The sequence below is a fragment of the Prunus mume genome, linkage group LG3, assembly GCF_029339155.1.
Source record: "Prunus mume cultivar Tortuosa linkage group LG3, ASM2933915v1, whole genome shotgun sequence".
Classification (NCBI taxonomy): domain Eukaryota; kingdom Viridiplantae; phylum Streptophyta; class Magnoliopsida; order Rosales; family Rosaceae; genus Prunus; species Prunus mume.
In genome coordinates this window covers 2,015,613-2,036,847 of record NC_142700.1, presented here as the reverse complement: position 1 = coordinate 2,036,847, position 21,235 = coordinate 2,015,613, and the positions used below count along the sequence as shown (strand labels likewise).

General features: G+C 36.9%; 4 protein-coding genes and 1 non-coding gene across 12 annotated transcripts; 2 read left to right on the top strand and 3 right to left on the bottom strand.

Annotated features, from left to right (window-relative positions):
- Positions 1-859: 859 nt before the first annotated feature.
- Positions 860-5,261, bottom strand: LOC103324641 (Transducin/WD40 repeat-like superfamily protein). Of its 2 annotated transcripts, none has more exons than XM_008226728.2 (14): positions 4,837-5,261; positions 4,683-4,745; positions 4,376-4,428; positions 4,052-4,132; positions 3,808-3,881; positions 3,515-3,597; positions 3,078-3,184; positions 2,839-2,981; positions 2,715-2,762; positions 2,432-2,484; positions 2,242-2,326; positions 2,058-2,124; positions 1,844-1,954; positions 860-1,249 (listed from the first exon to the last, which is right to left on the bottom strand). In XM_008226728.2, the coding sequence occupies exons 1-14, from the start codon at positions 5,025-5,027 to the stop codon at positions 1,137-1,139; spliced, it is 1,272 nt and encodes a 423-aa protein (XP_008224950.1). In that variant the 5' UTR covers positions 5,028-5,261; the 3' UTR covers positions 860-1,136. The 2 variants fall into 2 exon arrangements, with proteins under 2 accessions (XP_008224950.1, XP_008224949.1); XM_008226727.2 differs by having other exon boundaries at positions 4,052-4,138; positions 4,837-5,172.
- Positions 5,262-5,281: 20 nt separating this feature from the next.
- Positions 5,282-5,353, top strand: TRNAD-GUC (transfer RNA aspartic acid (anticodon GUC)). Its single transcript has one exon. It is a non-coding gene; the product is annotated as a tRNA-Asp (tRNA).
- Positions 5,354-5,495: 142 nt separating this feature from the next.
- On the top strand, positions 5,496-11,757 carry APC4 (Transducin/WD40 repeat-like superfamily protein). Of its 4 annotated transcripts, none has more exons than XM_089047657.1 (20): positions 5,496-5,624; positions 5,690-5,766; positions 5,857-5,968; positions 6,092-6,183; positions 6,279-6,362; positions 6,740-6,979; positions 7,126-7,206; positions 7,446-7,597; positions 7,793-7,953; positions 8,046-8,146; positions 8,255-8,329; positions 8,668-8,847; positions 9,217-9,302; positions 9,381-9,479; positions 9,799-9,903; positions 10,419-10,557; positions 10,707-10,931; positions 11,016-11,168; positions 11,304-11,385; positions 11,510-11,757. In XM_089047657.1, exons 2-20 carry the CDS (start codon positions 5,698-5,700, stop codon positions 11,602-11,604), a joined length of 2,331 nt encoding a protein of 776 aa, XP_088903783.1. In that variant the 5' UTR covers positions 5,496-5,624; positions 5,690-5,697; the 3' UTR covers positions 11,605-11,757. The 4 variants fall into 4 exon arrangements, with proteins under 4 accessions (XP_088903783.1, XP_088903782.1, XP_088903784.1 ...); XM_089047656.1 differs by having other exon boundaries at positions 5,502-5,624; positions 5,673-5,766; XM_089047658.1 differs by having other exon boundaries at positions 5,517-5,606.
- A 238-nt stretch (positions 11,758-11,995) lies between these two features.
- LOC103324639 (calmodulin-binding protein 60 B-like) lies at positions 11,996-16,968 on the bottom strand. Of its 4 annotated transcripts, none has more exons than XM_008226722.3 (9): positions 16,833-16,968; positions 16,367-16,516; positions 15,465-15,540; positions 15,242-15,300; positions 14,618-15,114; positions 14,367-14,527; positions 14,085-14,288; positions 13,423-13,657; positions 11,996-13,214 (listed from the first exon to the last, which is right to left on the bottom strand). In XM_008226722.3, exons 2-9 carry the CDS (start codon positions 16,477-16,479, stop codon positions 12,640-12,642), a joined length of 1,920 nt encoding a protein of 639 aa, XP_008224944.1. In that variant the 5' UTR covers positions 16,480-16,516; positions 16,833-16,968; the 3' UTR covers positions 11,996-12,639. The 4 variants fall into 4 exon arrangements, with proteins under 4 accessions (XP_008224944.1, XP_008224946.1, XP_008224945.1 ...); XM_008226724.3 differs by having other exon boundaries at positions 14,618-15,111; XM_008226723.3 differs by having other exon boundaries at positions 16,626-16,963.
- A 755-nt stretch (positions 16,969-17,723) lies between these two features.
- LOC103324638 (ribosomal RNA-processing protein) lies at positions 17,724-20,434 on the bottom strand. Its single transcript, XM_008226721.2, has 4 exons — positions 20,272-20,434; positions 20,014-20,119; positions 18,811-18,934; positions 17,724-18,186 (listed from the first exon to the last, which is right to left on the bottom strand). Exons 1-4 carry the CDS (start codon positions 20,388-20,390, stop codon positions 17,933-17,935), a joined length of 603 nt encoding a protein of 200 aa, XP_008224943.2. The 5' UTR covers positions 20,391-20,434; the 3' UTR covers positions 17,724-17,932.
- Positions 20,435-21,235: the final 801 nt, after the last annotated feature.

Sequence of the window (21,235 nt, the reverse complement as noted above, 5' to 3'; positions counted from 1 at the left end):
ACCATACGTTAACTTATTGGGTTTTTGGCTGTTGTTGGTGGGTCCCACTGTTAGTGATGAAAAGTCTTGTTTGGCCTTTGTTTTGAGTAGGTGGATTTTTATAGAGAGCTTTAATGGCTTTTTCTAAAAACTAATCTAGGTGCTTAAGCATGGATGGCAAGCTAGTGCAGTCTTACTCATTTTGGAATCAACCCAGGACATTTTTATTTATGCCAAAATGCTATTTTTGTCATTGAAGAAGAATGTAAACATTTATTCGTTTAGATTTCTAATTATGAAAAGCACATCCTCTTAGGACCCGGTAGGAAATAACCTTTGAAATGGTTTTGAATTTACTCATTTTGGTATTCTTTTTAAGAATTTAATCCCTAACTAAATATTTAATCTCCTATGAAAATATTGTTAACCTTTCCAACTTGAAGTCATGGCCTTTAAATTGCAAATTTAATTTCATTATCATGGGCTCGTTTAAAGGTCAATGTGCAACAAATACGACTTGTCGTTGCATCGTCTTATAAAAAAGTTTAGTAATGTAATAATGATAAATGTGTATCAGTTTAGTCATATGTGACACTTATTAATATAGATGGACTTTATGAGAGACGTGATTGGAAAATTTGATATAAATAGTTTTATCTTGTTAGTCACTGCAAGTTAGATGTTAAGTTTGTAAGTCGATAAATAATTAGATTAAAAGTCACTAGTAACTATTTAAAGGAAAATTTACCATAAAAATATTATTATCACTAAGTATATCAACTATTAATTTTCTTTTAAAATGTGTTCTTAAAAAATGATTGGTCAGATTTACTTTTATGTAGTTTTTGAATTTTTGGACCACTCAGAAAAGGGCAAAACAAAAACAAAAACACGATTAGCATAAAAATTAGTTCAGTCAGCAGAAGCTTCGAAGTCGAAATGTACGATACACCCATCAAAATTGAGCTCAAACAATTGTGTTTTACATATAGGTGCATGAAGACATTTCCTATTTGACTGATCTTGTTTGCAACCTTGTAATACAATTAATGTACAACAATTAGGCAAATGATGCACAGGCCAAGCTGTAAATGTAACCGAAGCTCATAGGGATTATCGAGTGCACACTTCGTTGGACAGAAGCTATTGTAATATGACTAGGGATCTCGGTGCAGGTTATGGCTGTTATGATCATCACCGTCAATGTTAACATCATTCTCCACCACTGAAGCAACAGAGAAACTCCACACAGAAGCACTGTTTTCTTCACCTGCATAACCCAGGACAATTAACCTCCTATTAGTACAATGACCTTTTGCTATGTTATGCAAGTTAAAAAGTTGGGCAGCTAAGATTAAAACTCAGACAGGTTTCATGTTTCATGCTTCTTATGAACCTTATCATGTATCTTGTTATTTAAAGAGCCTGGGAAGTAAGATAGAGGGATAACCTAACACACTTTCTGATTCTTCGTTCGTGGTTATCAACACCACAACAAGTATAATAGTACAGGGCACGCGAGTGGTATTTCGTAAATTACAACACTCCACCCACAAATTCATCTAAAAGTCTTTGCAAAGCAGGCATGTAAGAAACTGAATTAAGCTCAAAGAACAGTCCTATCAGCCTCTTACTACCTTTTCGATCCGAATAATAAAAACTAACTCCTAAGGAATGACCAGATCATGCACCCATAATCATGATTGAGATTGGGAAAGAAAAAAAAGGTTTGTGAAAATGACACACACAAAAAAACACGATTAGCATAGGAGACTACAGTTAGAAGAAGGATATACAACGTAATTAATTGAAAATATCTCCAAACAAAGAAATTTGGTTTCAGCATTAGGGTCATAGGATCTACCACTTAAATGCAATTCCTCATTGCCATCATCAGGACCAACAAATCTTCGCTGCCCAGAAGAAGATGTAGCCATGGGCAGAAAGGGATGAAAAGAGAATCCGTTAACAGTATCTGCGTGGTGTAGAGAACAGAAGAACTTGTTAGGTAATAGAAGAGACTAAATGTCATATTGAAGTAGCATTCTCACATCTTTAGAGGATACAAAATGAATTACCCAATGCAGCTTGGAAGCCTGATACCCATTGTCCAGTTTGAAGGTCATAGATATGAACAATACCGTCCTGAAACCGAAATGCACAAATAAGCAGATAAGTAACAAATCAATATAAAATAGGGTTTTGACTTGGTTGTGGCATAACATCTGGACATTGAAGCATAATTTAAAGCTAAGGTGCTACCTGGCCACCTGTACAAAGATGTCGGCCGAGTGGGTCAATATCAAACAGAATTCGCTGGTTGGTATCTTCCGACGACCTGTATAACCTAATTCCAAGGTGCAAATAAAATAACGTGAGCAAAAAAGATTTTCAATGTACAGAATACTTGATAATTTTCTAAATTAGAGAAAATAATAAAAAAGAATCTTACTTATACACAACATCAACAGCTTTGCGCATATCCCAGCATAGTATATAAGGATCCTTCAAGTAAAATTTATGTAAGCCAATGAAAATCACATTTAAAATAGAAAGCAAGAGCACATATGCTAATATATAAACACTTCAAAAAATTTACTCGCATCATAAACTGACAGCTGTTATAGAGAACTTGTTTACTGCATTTCAAATAATCAAGCCAATGCCAAAAAATAATAAAAATTTACTCGCATCATAAACCAACCAAAAAACATCAAACACATGAAGCTATTTACCTTCCGGCCTCCAGTATATAAATAATTTCCATCCTTTGAAAACTGGACCTGAAAGGAAAATGATTTTGCTCATCTGTTGAAGTTGTGATAAAAGTGAAATGAACAATAAGGAATACTGACTTACATGTGTAATCCCACCTTCATGACCATGCAATACATATAAGAGTTCCATATTATCTTCTCTATATATTGCAGCAGTCTTGCTGTAAGAACCTATAGCTAGCATTCCACTATGGGTTGGACAAAAAGCCATTGCAGACATTATACCTGTCCACAATAAAAATGCTGAGGATTGTGCACTTGCATAACTTCTTTTAATTTATCATTGGAACTTCTATATAAAGCTAAACTGATAACACGTACCAGTTTGGCCTTCTTTGTTTCCTTGAACAGTTGAATATTGTTCAAAATCCCTACCAGGACGATGTAAATCAAACACCCTAACAGATTTGTTGTATCCAGCAAAAATCCTACAAAACAATTGAAGAATACGATGCTCTTAAATCTTCTGTCAAATTTGGAGAAACACAGGGGAGTGAATATGACGAGTTAGAGGCAACCATAGAGCCATTTCCACATGGTGTCTTACAGTTAGATCACAGTTCATTCTGAGAACTTACATGTGTAGTGTCCAATATTGAAATCCAGGATTCGATGTCCATTTAAATTCCACAAAATTTCTACTCTCAAACATGAAAGTAATAATACAAAAAAAAAAGCACAAAACATGTGATTAAATTGTATAACCTTTGAAAAAGGCAAAAAAGAAAGAAAGGAAAAAAGCAGAAGATCTTGCTTACTTCGTTCCAGTGGGATTAAAGGCAATTGAAAAGGCAGCTGTGATTTCATCCACAGCATCATAAGCACGATACGTGCAACGTAGCTGCAATTTTAAGCCAAAGAAAATGGTGTTAATGAAATACACAAATATTGAATCCCCAAATACATATCAGAACTTCATATACAAGGGAACAGAGTGATCTAAACATGGAATAGCCGAATTGTATATGTTGCAATGACATACCAAGTGGTAAACTTTACAAAGATACTAATTTTATTTGCATAATGAAGACTTGCAATAATGAGCCCGCACCTGCCCAGAAGAAGCATCCCAAAGATGAATTGGATGGTCACGAGATGTTGTTGCAAAAACACTGGTAACTGGGTCTGCAAATGCCAACCAAGATTCCAAATCAAGCTTTAGCTTAGAGTATTAAATCAGCCGCAAGAAAACATATATTTTGAAATATCAAATGGAGATTCTCATTGTCATAATAATAATAATAATAATAGGATAAACTTAACAGGTTCTCCCCATGACAGAGTTACCAAGATACCTGAAGCAGACATGTACGGGTACCAACAGAAGTCATATACAGACTCTCCCTCATTCACAACACAGTTTGCAGCATAGGAATCTGCAGCTTAAGAGTAAAAACATAAAAGCTTAAAAAGGATGACTTCACTTAGATGCAAATACAAACTAATCAAACCTAGCTCGACAATGAAGACTTTAATTCACAAATAATACCAAGCAAAAAAATTTATTCTTTTCATGATAATATATTTGGAAGAAACTAATATTAGACTAATATCTTAGACTAATATTAGTACATAATATAATAAAATTTTAGACTAATATCTTCTGAAAGCGAACTTACCTTCATCAGCAGCTACAGAACACGCGTTAACATTATCGCTCCCATAATCTGGTCTGGTTAAGAAGCAAACAAGAGTATAGTTAGCAAAACTTGTTTTTGTCCAATATAAAGCAAGCAGTAGCAGACACCATTGTTTGCAATTTAAGAAAGTTGGTTTTTTGAATTGCATTTTGAGTAGTTATAAAGGCAAGAAAGTAAAACCGAAAATTGTTACCCAAACCAAATGGCACTGCTTTACTCAAATACAATTTACATTCCCCTTTTGTACTCTCCACAATCCACACAATGCAATCAATGGAAAACTTACAATGCGAAAACACGAAGCATATTGTCCTCGGAACTGGTAAGAAAGCACGACCCATCTGGAGACCTAAACCCAAAAAATTAAATACAAAATCAAAAAACCAAAATTTGGAAAGAAAACAAAAGAATGAGAAAGCAAGGGTTGGTGCAACATATACCATTTGACGCCCTTGAGAAAGTTGTTGGGGTTTGGAGAAGCTCTGAACTGGTGACAGAAGTGGTAGGTTCTCTGTGGAGGAACATCGAACCGAATCGAAGGCCAAGCGTAGTCTTGCTCCGTTGGGTTTTCAGTAATTTCTGTGTCTGGGTTGGGCGAATGGGATTGGCGACGCTGCTCTTCTTCTCCCATTGCTTAAGCTTGAGCTTGAGCCTCACTGACCAACTGCGTTAGCTACTTGGCTTTAGGCTGTATTTGGTCTTACCGCCAAAAATAGGGTCCGCAGCTTCAGTTTGAAGCTGGGTCGTGACTTGTGCCCAGCCTCAAATTTAGCAGAGAAATCATTTTTGGGCTCCAGTGGAAGAAACAAAACACAAGGCGAAAGAAATTTTTAACCAAGTTCTTAGCTGTGAAATAACTATTTTCAATCCATGGTTATCAACAGAGTCGTTGTAGTATAGTGGTAAGTATTCCCGCCTGTCACGCGGGTGACCCGGGTTCGATCCCCGGCAACGGCGTTTTTTATTTATTAATTTTTTGTTTTGGACATTTGATCTGAATTTTTCGATTTCCACGGCCTTCGGTTCAGGGCCTCGGGCTTTAAAACCCAAAAAGAAAAAAGCCCGCCCTCATTTTCAATCTCTCTCTCTCTCTCTCTCTCTCACAACTCACATCTCCCCCTCTCTTCACTCTTCACTGATCAGAGTTCACCGCTCAGTCAGATATCATCTTCTTCTCTAGACGGCACCGTTTCTGCTCCCATTCATTCTGGTGCTATCAAGATTTAAGGTTCTGTAATTTTGTAGCGTCTCTTAGCAAGCAAACTGCGGTTCACAGACTTTTTCTGTGTGCAGATTTTGCTATGGAAACTGATGAGGCTCAACGAGTGCTTCCCTTTCAGCTTCAGTTCGATAAGCCAGTTGCCTCTCAGGTTTCTTTTACAGTTTCTCAATAAAATCCCCAATGTATATGTGGCAGCGTGCCAAATTCGGTCTTTGTAACTTTGAATTTTGAATGGCAGATTAAAATTGCAGAATGGAACCCCGAGAAGGATTTGCTGGCTATGGTCACTGAAGACTCCAAGATTTTGCTGCACCGTTTTAATTGGCAGAGGTTGTGGACGGTCTCTCCCGGTATATATATATATATATATATCTCTCTCTCTCTCTCTTTGATTTTATGTTATTCTCGTATTGAGTGCTTTGAATGTGAGCTTAGTGGTACTGTTTTTTTTTCTATTTCTGAATTTTGACTAGGAAAGAGCATAACATCATTATGTTGGCGTCCTGATGGTAAAGCAATTGCTGTTGGGCTTGAAGATGGAACAGTTTCATTGCACGATGTTGAAGTAAGTAGCATAAACATTTTTTACGATATGAAGTTATAACCTATGCTTTTCTATTTTTTTTGCCTCTTCATTTATGATTTTTAAATGCAAGGCAGAATGGAAAGTTGCTGAGAAGCTTAAAATCCCATGGTGTTGCTGTTGTTTCTCTTAACTGGGAGGAGGATGGACAGATGACTAAAGTATGTCGTTATCGATCTAATTGTAGGCCACGCACCAATTTGAGTTTAGCGGGTGAAAATCACTTTGTTTTTATTTACTTTAACTTTTTTGTGTGTGTTAAATTTCAGTCAGAAATATATCTCTTCTTACAAAACTTTTGCCTGGATGTTTAACCATGCTCTTGCTTCCCTTTTTACTTGCTAACTTTTTTGAACTTCTGACGTTTCTGACTCTATTTCTGATATAATTTTTATAGAAGCTTTCAGGAATCATCTTTGTTAGTATTTTTCCTCTAAATTTTTTTTTGGGGGTGGTGGGGAAGGAGGGAGATGAGTTTTTTTTTTTTAGTGGCAATGTATGGTCTCATTTCAATCCATTTCTTGAAAACTAATTTCAGGATGAGCAGGGCAGCATATCGACATATGAAGACCGTACTCCTCATTTCTTCCCACCTCCTCCAAGAGTTCCACGGATGCCTGGACTGGTATCTGGTGATACTGGTTTTATAGATGATAGTGAAGATTCATTTCGAGAGCTGTCAAATTCTTCACAGCAACGATTTAATATCCTCTGTAGTGGGGACAAAGATGGATTCATTTGCTTCAGCATATTTGGGATTTTCCCAATAGGGAAAATTGTAAGTTGTAACATCTGAAGCATTCTTAAAAAGTGATGGAGTTGATAATGCTTTATTATGTTAAACTACTTATTTCAGTTTATGTGTGATATATCACTTAACTGCCTCTGTTATCTTTAATTTTTAACGCACTTGCAATGTGCCAGAACATACACAACTTCTGTGTTCCTACTCCGCTTATGGATACAAAAGCTGAGTGCAGACTTCAGAATGCTTCTGTTCACAAGGTACATTCATCCTTGTTTCAGTATGGGGAAAAGTTGATGGCAAAGTTACTGTCATGGTCTTGGAAGATTTCTTTCTGTTAGGATTTTTCCATTTCCTAATGCTATCATAATTTCCAGTTTTACCTTTTATTTTATTTTATTTCACTTTAATGTCATATGCTTCATTTTTGAAGCTTTTCGCAGGCCAACAGAAAAATACTTTACCAGATCAAGCTGATATTGTTACATGTTGTCATTAGGTTGCATTGTCAAAAGATCTTTGTCATTTGATAGTCATATGTTCAGGAGAATTGAGTGAAGATAGGAAAGAATCAGAAAACAGGTCAATGACTCAACATGGTGTGCGTGGCTTACACTGCACAGTGCTTGATACATCTATATTTTGGAAGAGGTAGCTTTCTTATAAAAACCAGGATACCACATATTGCTAGTCTCTATCATCTCTTTCTTTTTATCTTTTTGTTCACTGTTTCAATGCTTACCAATATCTGCTCTAGATGTAAAGTTTCGGAGTTTATGTTTTCTACTCAACTGTTGATTTCCCTTCTGCATTTATAATGTTTTATGACTGTCTTTCTCATTGTAGGAAAAATGAGCTTCACCAAGTGGCTCAACAAGCTTCTAACATTGAGGAATTGGTTGAGGTTATTCGGGCATCACTTTCAGTTATGCATAAGCAATGGTCTGACGCTATGCACACTTTTCATGAAAAGTTTGATTCTCTTTCTACTCTGATTATTGACAATGGTAACTTCTCAATGACTTGTATCCCTCTTTCTTGATGCAATTCTTGCTTATTTTAGTTTTCCATTCATACATTTCCTACCATTTGTATATAGGACTGGACTCTTGTCCCCAAGAAGAGTTTTTGAGTCTTTTAGGTGGTGCAAGGACTAGTCCAGCAGTTCATCAATTTCTAGTTAACTCTCTTGGTGAAGTGGTATGCTTAGTCCTATATAGAAACCTCTTTTGACATTAGCATTTAGTGATATGCTAAAAAAAGTGTACATGAGAGCATAGTGGATTCAACAAGTGTATTTACTAACAGGGTGTGAAGCGCGTCTCAAAGGCTGTTTGTGGTGCCGGGAAAGAACTTCAGCTTATTGTCCTAAATCATCTCCAGGTGTGTTATTGTTAGCTCTTGCTGTTGATGCAATAGTTTCCTATTAGGAGCAATTGATTTTTGTTCTACTTTCTGTTGGTATCATCTTATACAAAAAGGTACATCACTTAATAGTTCCCTGATCAGGATCTATATTAAAATACAATGCTTCTCATACATGGATATGAAACTGACGGAAGTAGGAAATATTATTTACCTTTTTTTAAAGTTCACAATTTGATCCATGTTTATGTTTACAGAAGTAGTAAACCTGCTGCCTAATATATATGATCCTGTTTTCTAATGTTCCTTCTATCAAAGGGTTTGGGTGCAAACTGAACATAACTGCCTTTTTCCAGCCTGCTGCAGAAATTATTGCATTCAGGATGGGCGAACTAAGAGGCCTTTCAAGATGGCGAGCAAGATATCAGGGTATTGGTTTGGATGAGGCACTCATCAATAATGCGACAGAGAAAGCTGGAATGATACTTATACAAGTAGAACGATTTATTAGGGTGCTTTCAACTGTGGTGCAGCAGGTTTGTTTGCATCTTAAAAACTCGTTTATTTTAGAATGTTCTCAGATGGAGCTTGTATAACTATATGCATGATCTAGCAGATTTCCTACTTTTCTTTTCCTACTTTTCTTTTCCTTTACTGTTGCCAACTATATTTACTACATAGGCTGTAGTCAGAGATGATAGTTGCTCGGATATCTTAACTAAGATGATTTTCTGTTAATTTAGAGAAACCATTGTTATTTAACTCCAAAAAGCCACCTGAACTTTTAAGAAGACTAATATTAGAAATAACTGAGGAAGTATAATAATTCAGGCAGTTTGATGATTATGTTCTGTACAAAATGAAAAGTTTCTTAATTTCTGAAATTCTGACGTATTTTCTTTCAGTTTTCAAATTTCTTCAACTGGCTGTTGAAATGTATAAAGTTACTTATGTCAGAACCTAGTGATCATCATCTTCTACTGTACAATAGGTCTGTGCCACATATTCTTCTTTGTTTCATCTGCCTACCAGCATATATTCTTTAACTCACAACATAACACTTTGGCAGTGAACTTGTTGTTATATTCTTGAAGTTTTTATACGATCAAGATCCTGTGAAGCAGTTGCTGGAAGCATCAGAAGCCGATGACCATATTGAAGTTGGTTTGTAAGTTGTTTTTAAATTACACTGACGGACAATCTAGTCTATAGTACAACCATTTTCTCAATTGGTATAACTATCATTTAGTATCTTTTATGCATATCATAGTTATCGCTTATCTGTAGCCATCTATTTTATATAGCTGCAGATGGTTTGATATCTAATATCCTTATCCAAATTAAAAACACCAGATACTTCGTGCCTATCTGTATACATGCATGTGCATATGAAGAATGGACATATGTGCTTGCATGTGTGGCAATTGTGCAAGTATATGGATTCTCATATTAAATCTCTAAACAATATGAAGTTGCCTTGTTTTCAGGGAGACAATGCAGAGAGTTAAAGAATTAGTTCAGTTTGGGGGATTTTCAGATTTTGAATATCTGCAAAGGACATTAGCCAAGGAATTTCAGCAGGTGGAGTCTAGGTACGTAGATGGTTGGCGAATAAGTTCAGTTTGGGGGATTTTCATGCCCTCATCTATAAATTTTGCCATGGAACCTGCATTCTCATAAATTGACGTGCTTCCATTCCTCAAAATGTAACCATATCATTATTTACTGTTGAAGGAAAATTTTAATCTATTATGAGCTCTCTGACAGAGATCAGAGAAATATTGCTTTAATGATTTCAAATCACCATTCCTGTTTTTAGTGGTTCTAGTTATCATATATTTTTCTGTTCTTTTACTGCAGTCAGTAAACTTAACTTAATTACTTCAGTCACCATGAAAGTATAAATTTGTTTATTCTTTACTCCAAAACTTTCCCAAGTAACATGAAATGAAAATGAGATCCTGCTTGATTAACTTAACACCGAGTCATTGACAAAGACAAGCAAGTGGGCGTGCACACACTCACATATAAGCATTTATACATAGTCTTCTTTGAATAGTACGTGCTTTTTCTATTTGAACTTACAGATGCCCCCTTGTTCTTCTAGTTTTAAGGAGGCTTTTCTGATGCCTTTTACTACAATTTCAAGAAAGATACTGTGCGGGGATTTATTGCCGCTTTGCCCTCTTCCACCTTCATCATCATCTTTGTCTTCCACCATTCCGATGTCAGTATCGTATTACGAGGTATTTATTGTTTTTGCAATTAAGGATGTTTTTAACATGCGTGATCAACCAGCAATTGTTCTATTATTCAGAAAAATAAAAAAGGGATTCCAATACTTAAAATTCACTATCAATGGCATTAACTCTTTGTTTTCTTTCATACTCCATAGGATGCCTCCCAATCTGTCTCTTCTCATCAGAGTCGACACATGCTTCTTGATTACTTATCTTTCCAAATACCAGATGATTCTTTCTTCGGAGTTTCGAATTGTATAGGCATAGTGAGAGGGTTTATGCATGACTCGATCAGTGTAAAGAGGGGTTATACTTCACTAGAAGCTGTATTATTGTGTGTCCCTGGTGGTTATTGCTGTGCGGATCTTTCCTTATATAAGGTAAAGACCTAAGTTACCATGTGCAGTCATCTCAATTTTTGGTTTTTTGGAAGGTCACTTAAAGTGCTTTATAATATATAACAGGAAAGTCAGATTGTTCTGTTATTGAATGAAACAACTGCCACTTCTGAAAGTTCTGGAAATGCTTCTATGATGATTGTGCAAGCAAATGACCTTCCATTTGTATCTATCTCAAGATCCACTGGTCTAAACTACTGGAAGTTGCATCAACTAGAGGTAATTCTAATCTTTGCTCCCTCGCGCATTCATTGTGTTAAATTACTTAATATAAAAAAATCCTGTGACTCCCGATCTCTCTGTTCGCATGTTGCTCTGTGGTATATGATACTTCTCTAAAACATGTACATTTAGGACTCTGTCGTTCACTTGCAAATGGAGAATGAGAAGGTTCGCAGTATACCTCACTCTGTTATTGCTCCACTGGCAGTCAGTTGTAAGTTCTTTAAATTGTTTCTGAGTTCAAATCAACTTGTTCTTTCACTTTGTGTCTGCAACATGGGAATTGTGCGTGTTTATGTTTTTGTTTTTTGAAATATCGGCTGAATTTGTTGTAACAGCATCAAGAGGCGTGGCTTGTGTTTTTGCTGCAAGAAAACGTGCCTTGGTCTACATTCTGGAGGAAGATGAAGACGAAGTCTCAGATGCAGAATGACTTGTATACATAAATTAATTTCTCTCTCTCCTAGGACAAATTTGTTTGTTTTACATTCTCTTCCTCGGCGTGTATCATAATTTTGTTCTCGCAAACAAATGTGTTTTACATTTTGTTTCTAGAGCATGTGTCATAATTATTTTTCTCACGTAATTACATTTTGTAAATATAAAATAGAGAACTGAAAATTGGGCTTTTATTGTCGAACAAAACCAAAAAAATCGTAGGTTGCTTTTTGGTACGAGTAACATCTGAATTTCTTAATCGAGTTTCGTATTGTAAACTCAATTTAACAAATACCTTCTACCCAAAAGAAAGGAAAAGAACGAAGCTTTGATGATCTTGAAAAATAAGATGAAATGTCCATAGCCATATGTTCTTAAAAAACAAATAAATCAACATAGAGCTTCTTATTGCTGATGAAATGTGAAAACATGAAACGATCCAACAATTTCAATTATTAATATCGAATTACAAAGCAACACAAAACGCACATTAGTGGTGTCAGATCGCCACTAACACAAATTAAGGGCATGATAAAAGTACCGCATACTAGCAAATGACTGTAGAACTCGCCTACCCTCATACTATCATAATCACTTACAAATGTAAACAAGAAAAAACCTTCGCCGACTCTCTAGTTATACAGGAAAGTTTCCCCTCCGAAATGCCATTCTCAGATTAGCAAAGGCCTTCAGTTGAAACAGCTCAACTCCTGTTGGTTTCAGAACTTGCAGGCAAGAATGTTGTTTTATGTTGCCGGCAGTAAAACACAACTGTAAAAGCAGGTGTCAATAGAAGACATAAGCTTACTGCACATGAACTGTACAAGCAGAGCGGTCCCAAGAATGTCAGGCTTGTATTCCAAGAAACAGCAGGACAGCTCAAACTTAAGGTTTTATCCATTGATATCCGCCCACAACCATAGTCCTCCATTGTGTTAGAAGCTGCAGCATGACAGGAATCAGGGAGGCGGAGAAGACGAAAGCCTAGAGACACCAAAATCCGATCAGCTTTGCCTCATACAAGTCATATTTATGAATCATCCAACTCAACTAGCTGTGCCCGTCTCTCAGCAGCCTTCTTTCTGATGAATATGCCCCATCTAAGGGCTGCCTTGAGCTTGAGCCAGCCAACAACAGCTTTTCCAGATGAACGACTGCGATCATCATCAATATTGTAGTTCACTGGTGGAGTGGGGATGTATGCTGTGGAATAAGGATAATTGTCTTCGGTAACGTTCATGGAGGCATGTCCATAACCATGACCGTGACCGTGACCTTGACCACCCATGTTAAAGATACGAAGGAGATGCTGCATATCTTCATTTTCAAGCATCTCATGGCTCCTCATACGAATTTCTTCCTCTGGGAAGAGGTCCTCAACTCCCCTATAAGAAGTAAGATTGGATGTACCAATATTCTGGAACCCTGATGTGGATGACTGTGGTGGACCAAGGGCAAGCATGTTTTCATTTCTTTGAAAATGAGCCTGGTTTGAAGTGCTGGGCAACTGATTCTGTAGAGGAAATGCCAAACCATCAAGCTGAATGGGAGCACTGAGATTTACATTCTGTGTTGAGAATCTGGTAGCCATGTCATCATTATAACCTAGAGAGAGATAGAGAGAGAGAGAGAGCATTCACAGACATTAGAAACCACAGTTTAGCCGAAACACTCATAACAACAGTTTTTTCCTTTCATATCTCAGGGGATTTTAAAACACATACCTACACTTTAAAAAAAAACACAAGTTTTCAGGGCTAGTTAAAAGAATAATTGAATATGACCAATTTGTGCCAAAATTAAATATATATACCTCCTACACTTAGGCCCGAGTCCATAGTAGGCCGTTCTGCAGAAACTGAAACTGGAAGGCTAGGTAGGGTGAATTGATCAAATGAGTTTGGATAATCTTGCGTGGCCAATGGAACCTCAGGTAGAGAAGCCTCAGGACTCTTCTGCTGCTTAAAGTTTAAAAGAGACTTTCCATCATACTCCATCACATGCATCCAGTTGTCATATGCCTTCTTCACCAAACCGTCCACGTAGACCTGAAAGAAACAAAACCATTCACAATTCTCTCAGATTCACCTTTTTGGCATAGTTTAGAAACTAAAGAATTCTTTTCTGGAAAATCTACTAACATATAAAAAGTATCGCTTTAACAGCCCCAATAGAACTTTGAGGGATCACGGCTAATTACTACTTTGCATCACTTCAGATACATTAACCATGTCAATCTCCTCTGGAGAAAGAGGGTTATTTGTAAATAAAATAGAAAGTGCATATGGACTGGATTCTTCAGTGAGAAAGAATTGCCCATTTGGACAAAACGGAGGCAACCTAATTGAGTTTAGTGGTTTACAACATTGCACTAGTAGTATCAGTTGTTATAACAAGGGCACAAAACAATAAAATATATCAAATCCAGGCAGTATAAAATATACATGAAAAAAGAGAAACCAGAGGGTCACATACCTTCTGACTGTCCGAGAGTGAATCGGCAGAGTAAAATTGTTCATTGGTAATTAAGCCACTCAACTCATAGATATCGTTAAAAACAACGCCAACATTCCTTGCATCATCAGGATAGTAGACATAGAGTTTCCCAACTAGAAGACAAGTTTTTGCATGCTGTATAAGGACATCCCACATCTTATTCGACATGCCACTTCCAAGAATCTATGACAAATGCACAGAAAAATAATTAGGAACTGAAACTTCATTAACCGAACACGACAAACAATTCCACAATCTTACATTCCGCAATCTCTGCGAGTCTCTAACCACAAGTCTTAGGAAGTCTTCAACTGTAACAATTCCAGCTTTATTCAGTCTCTTGTGGAATGAGCCATCTTTTCCGATTTTCTCCAATCTCCAGACCTCATCATTTAAAGTAGGTGGGTAGTGTTTCTTGTATACTGTAAAGGAAACAAAACAAAACTGACCGTTCTGACTTTTTTCAGCAAACAAACAAAGGAAACATGAAATAACACTAATTATGAACTCACATTCCCCACGGTGATCCTTGACAGTAAAGGCATCTGTTTTTGCTTCCCGTATACGAATGCCCTCGCAATAGCCTGAGGCAACTTTCAGTCCTAGCCTGAATTTTCTGCTCCTAATCCAGCTAGAGTTATCAGTAAATGTTAGCTCCCCTAGTGTTCCTACACCTTCCTTCAGAGTCACTTGCAGATCCCCAGTCAGAAGTGGCCTCTTTCCTTCACGCTCCTTCACCACATGGCTCTCAAATTCTTCTTGGGTCCAGTTATCATCATCCTCATTGTTAAAATCACCTTCAAGCACAACAACATCTAGTTTCACCACAGACTCTGGGCCTGATGTGACAACGAGCTTTGTATTTGCATCAATCAAGACAATAGGGATTGCAGAACCCCACTCCCCTTCTACTTTTCCACCAGTAAAGAGAGGAAGAGACAACCTAGACCTAAAGTGCAGCTGCAAGTGTCTTCCATCAGGCCCTTCAATTTGTTTAGGAGAAGACCTGCTGTTTTTGAACCCATTAGAAGAACAAACTATTTATATGGAAGCATCAGAACTGCCTAAATAGAAAAATGGAAACAAAAGAGAATTGGAACCCGTTAACAGGAGGAAAAGGGGGAAAGGGTTGATACCTTCCAGTAAGTTTGGCAGAGCCTAATTTTGCTAAAGCACGCTCCACCTCTTCACTAACCTGTTCAGCAGCGTTAAATAAATAAGAAACATCCAACAATGCTTTGCACACAATATCCTTATATAAAAGGATCGAATACTGGTCATTAGACATTCATATAGAGACAGTTATATTAAGCTTTCACAGAGAAGACAAAAGTCCACAAGAAAATTAAAATATCTTACAACTCTACGTAGAATTGGCTCCAATGACGAGCAAAGCTTTTGCAGACTATCCACCTTGAGAGCTTCAACAATTACACTGCATTAAGTTGAATATTATCAATAAACAACATTTTGAGTGCATTCATCATGCATAAGACATTCAATTCATTCCAGGTTTATATTCTTTTTTTTCTTTTTTCCTAAAAGTAGTTTTTTAAGTCCATCTCTAACAAATGAATAACATGAATCCACAACAATATAAGCCAAAAGTGATTAATTTCCAGATACTGTGCCCAACATAATCCTAAGAGAATTAGATAACACAATGAAATTGTTGTGTTTAAGAATAAGAGAAGCATCAGACATCTGAAAAGAAACTGATAGAGTCATTAGACGACTTGTATGTCACAATTAGAGAAAATGCGTGCCACACTATGGGGCACCAACACTCTTTTCGCCTCCACAAGTAGAGAAAATGCGGACTTGTATGTCAGCCACCATCCCTTATGATAAAAAATTAACTCCAGAACATTATAGTTGCCCCTACTTGCGATATATGGGAAGTTGGACATGAACACACATAAATTATAGAGTGGGCATGAATTAATTACATAGAACTGAGACCAAGACCTTTGAAGGGGGGAAAAGCTTCTTAATCACAGTTGCACTGTGAGCAAAAAGCTTCTTAATTGTACTTTTTACATATTATTCGCAACATATAAATGAGTTTTGAGTTTCTATAGCACATTTATCAGTTCAACACTTCAAGTTGCAATATTTCTCACACAAAACACAAAATTCTAACAGATTTCATATCCATTTTTACATTACAGCTAAATTACAAACAGAACACACCCAGCAATTAACAAATTAGTTCAAATTAACTGGAAATCCAAGTTTTTTTTAACCAAACAAAAAAGGACCTGGCTAGAGCAGGCCGTTTCCTATCTGGCTGGCCTTCTTCAGCTGAAGACGAATCCAAACCTCGCTTCTCCCTCGCCATACTATTCGATCTCTCCATGTACCTCGTCTGCATCTTCACCGTTCCCAAAAGTAAACCTCCTGTTCGGTTGCTGAGAAAGTGGAAGAAACCAATCAGACAAAATACACAAAACTTTCAAATCACTTAGAGCTAACGTTTAGTTTGACTTGAATTTTCCATTCCCAGACGCAAACACACACCAATAAACAAACAAAAGTCAACAAAACGACTCGAATTTCTTTTCTTTCTTCCGTTTTCTGAGCAGCCAAACAAAATACGAAATCTGATCCAAAACACGAGTCGTTCTCTGCTTTAGTCCATGTGTGATGTGTGGAATCAAATTGGATGAGAGGAAAAAGGAAAAGTAGGGAAAAAAAGCGAGCGGGAAAAAGTGAAAAAAAAAAAACCTGAGAGGGAGAGAATTTGAGGAATCTGAGAAGTTTCGTCGAAGCGTCTGCGAATTTTCTCGCTGGCTAACGTCTTTGAAACAATTAAAAGAGAGAGAGGGATAGGCTTTTTGTCCCAGTGTGCTGGGCTTACAGTGGCCCTCTTTTCTTTTCTTTTTTTCTTTTGCTCCGAACAGTGGCGAATCTCTCGCTGCTCCTCGGTCGGTGGCTGAGATTTTTTGCGAGCAGACAATCGACCGATAAGGACCGTTGGATCCGTTGAAGTTTAGGAATATTTTGAATTTTTTAATGATTGGCCACGTGAGTCTTCGGGTGTGCTTGTATGGGTCCAGAAAAAGTGTGTGCTTTGGCGATTGTAGCCGTCTAATTTAAGATTTTATTTTTACCAAAAATAAACGAGTATTAAAAGAAAATTAAGAAATGAGTAATGAACAAAGTCAAGCATGCTTAAGGAATCAAACTGCAATTTTTCTTCCTACTAATCTGATACGAACAAGCACCAAAACTTCTGGTATTTACCATTTCAATTTGTTTACTTTGCTAAGCAACTTCATTTTATGATTAGGACATTTCTTTCTGGTTATGTGTAGTGAATGAGTTATTTTCTTTCCATCTGACTTGATAAATACTTCCAGTGATTGTCACACCACCACATGATACTAAAATTCCCTTGTGTCATAATACGCGTATTTATTATTAATAATATGTGTGTGACGGTCACACCTAAGTATTTCCATTGCCCATCATTACTACTTTAATAATTAAATATGTTCAACAAATTGAATTCCTCTATAAAGGGACGACAGCTTCACTTTAACAAAGATGCTACAACATATGCAGATAAGGATGCAAGATATAATATATCCAAAAGAAATATAAGGAGATTATGCAGAACAGAAAAAATGTAACACATCCCATTTCAATCAAAGGTCTAATACAAAAATGGGCAGTATACAACTAAAAGCTTGATTCAAACAACCAAAAACTCCACAGACCCAAATGGAAGTTCTGGGCAGCTGAGTTCACTACTTCATATTTCTCTATAGGAAAGACATGTTGATCCTACAACCTCAACGAATCGGGAAAGGGAAGACCAAAACCTAGCGCCTCTTCTTGGTCTTTTCCGGTCCCTTCCTTTTATCTCTTTTACGTTGCAGCTTGGGCCGTGATTTTCGTTTTGCAACTTTTTTCAAAGGTTTCGTCTTGCTCACAGGTACACTCTGCTTTTTAGAAGCTCCAACTGATTGGGGTATTGCTGCGTCTGTCTTTTCATCTGAATCACTTTCCTCTTCTCGAGAGATCTCGCTTGTTGTCACAGTAACTTTCATGTCACCGTTGTCATAAGTCGTTGTACCTTAAGCAATAACAAAAGGTCAACTCAAATCTGATTAAGCATGAACTGAAGCATTACAGCATAATAAACCACAATCCACCTCTATTTATATAAAATCCAAGGACAAATTCACGGATAAGTTCATATATCTGACATTCAAAAGGCCATTACTATGAGTTATACTTTTATATTTGTTTAGGCAAGAACATTCAAGGGGCTTTAAATGAGTCATCAAAAGACTAGTGCCCAACAGTTTAAACCTTTTTGGTACTATTAGTTCTCTAGAAACATTTCATATATCACAAGTATGGGAAGAAATCTATAAATATGGAAACACAAAGAATTAATAACTCCCATCTTGCCATACAAAATGAATACTCTGTGATCAGTAGCAAGTGATTTGATTAAATTGCCACTTAAGTCAAAGATTTCCTAAATTCAATAGTGTGTGCCTTTGGTTCCAACTTTGTTACTGTCTCACTAACCAAAAGACCAACCACTAAAAAGTTAACACTACAGGGTTAGAGCAGGGTTAGCAGCACTAGAGCACCCAACATAACCCACGAGTTCTTAGTAAGTACTGACACATAAAAGTAGCTTAAATACATGTTTGTATCCATTGTGAATCAAAGTTTTGGAAAATACCTGAAACTGGTAGTGCTGGCTCACTACTTTCATCATCCTCGTCATACTCATCACTCTCATCAGCTGCTGTGTCAGTGGCTGGGGGAGCGTCACCATTAAGAGCCAGTTCCTTTTCTAGTCTCCTCTGCAACAAACGTTACCAAAGGTAAGATAATGAAAACTTGGGTTGTTTTTCAAGTACGTTAACATACATTCATCAGTGCCCTGGTAAAAAAAAACAAACAAACAAAATCAAAAGAAGAATCTCATAAAGGATGAAATATATATGAACAACGATGACCCCTTTTCTCCCTCTTCCCGACCCCCACCCCCAGCAGAAAAATAAAATCTTTGTGCCTCAAAATTCAAGAATTACTGGGTTAAAATGGTTTAATTAGCCAAAGTTTACCTGAGATCAAAGCCCTTGCATAAGGTGAACAGTTGCAATATGGCTTTGACTGCCTGAGAGGACATGCTCAGAAGCAATACACCCCTATCATGCATGTGCAATATGGCATTCTCTTCTGATTTCTATGGTGGAAAATGTTTGCAGAACAAGACTAAGTTTGTTGACATTGGTTACCAAAATTTTCAAAATTTTCAATTTTTGGCATAGAAAAATGGTGCTACTGGCTTTTTCCAACAATAAGGCTCTGGTAACATCCCTAGCAGTAGTATCCCTCCACAGCAACTACCATCCTACCAGAAGTTGAATCTTCTGTACTATAATAATGTTTTATGTTACGCGCATGAAAATCATCATAGGGAAAAGAGAAACAAAGTTTATTTGCGGACATACAGCAATTCAATAATCAATTTTTCTTTAGAAATTAATAATATGAAAGCACAACTAACCAAAACTTGACAATATAATTGCATTATTGTAGACAGCTTGATAATTCTATTCATATTTTCAGGCTTCATGGCTCGTATCAGATAATCAGACCAACAAACAGAGACTTAGTGGTCAATGGGAAATGCTATTCCTGATCCACATCCTAATAGCTTAAGCTTATGTTCCAAGAAATTGCGGTCAATAAATAAACTTTACATATGTTTTTGCTTTTTCAGTCATCCGCAAACAAAAACAGCAACTTGGCAACAATGAGATTACATCAATCGACTATTATCCAAAGATCAAAAAAATACAGCTACATCATTACACGAAAAAATACCATAAAAAAAAGGCCATCCAAGGGTCAAAAATTGACCATAAATTCTAACCTTTTTGCGCAGCTCAAGACGCTTACGCCGTAGCGCCTCCCCTTGCTTCTTCTCGGCTTCCTTTCTCCTTTTCTTCTTCCTCTTGTGAAACCCAGACACAAAATCGCTTCACAAACCAAAGCCCCCCAAGTTAAACACCCAAAAGAAGTAAACGTTAAACCCCAAATATGAAAAAGATCCAATTCACAAAATACAAAAAGAACAAAATTCAGGGCTTAGTTTTCGTTACTGATGAAGCTCGTGATGGCGGTCTACTACCTGAGATCTTTCTCGTTGAACGTGACGGCGAGAGCTTTGTTTTTAAGAGCCCTCTTCTTTATGTGACGGCCTCGGGGATTTGGCGCCGGAATCGCTTCCACTTCGACCTTGCCTACCATTGCAGCTTCACTGCCCCGAGTTGGTGCGCTTGTGGTTAAGAGGCCGGTTCACATGTGTTTTTCTTCAGTACATGAAAGTGGTTTGAGCACATTCGACTTGGCCCAAATGGTTTGACTACATTCAACTCGGCCCAGAACGTATAATTTGGGACTTGGATATCCAGCCAGAATGGACCTAGGTCAGATTGATGCCTAAAGCCATTACACGACCCTTTTTCGGGCATGACGTCAAATCCAGCAGTAACAAAGGTTTCTCTAAATTATAATCATTCAGTGGGATTTCAAATTATGGACTTCTCCTAATATTGGAAAGAAAGTACTGCCAAAATAAGAGCTAATTGATGTAACATTAACAACTTTGAAACATTGATTTGCTATTTTTAAACTAAGCGGGATTTTAAACAACGTTGAAACATTATTAGATCGGGCTATTTCCAACTACATCTTAGTTTAGGGATATATATGTTTCAAATAGTAGTGTATGACCTTTTTTTTTTAAAGAATTTTTTTTATTTAAAGGGCAATAATATACTAAATTCACACACATAATACGGATACTGAGACTCGAACTTAGAAATTAATCCTTTGCAAGTAGTGTATAACTTTAATTGTAATAATCCAAACATTTTCATTGTCCCCAAATATGATGTCAAAAACTATTGACGCTTTTGTTTCGCTTCCCCAATGGGCAGGGACAGGTCACGATTTAATTTATCTCATATACATACTTTTCCCTTTTTCGATGGATGTCGAAGCAGCTTTTGCCCCAACGCTACATTTCTTTATCTTTTGTGGGCATCATAGAATAAACCGAATAATGCAAATTACAATCAACCCAACAACTA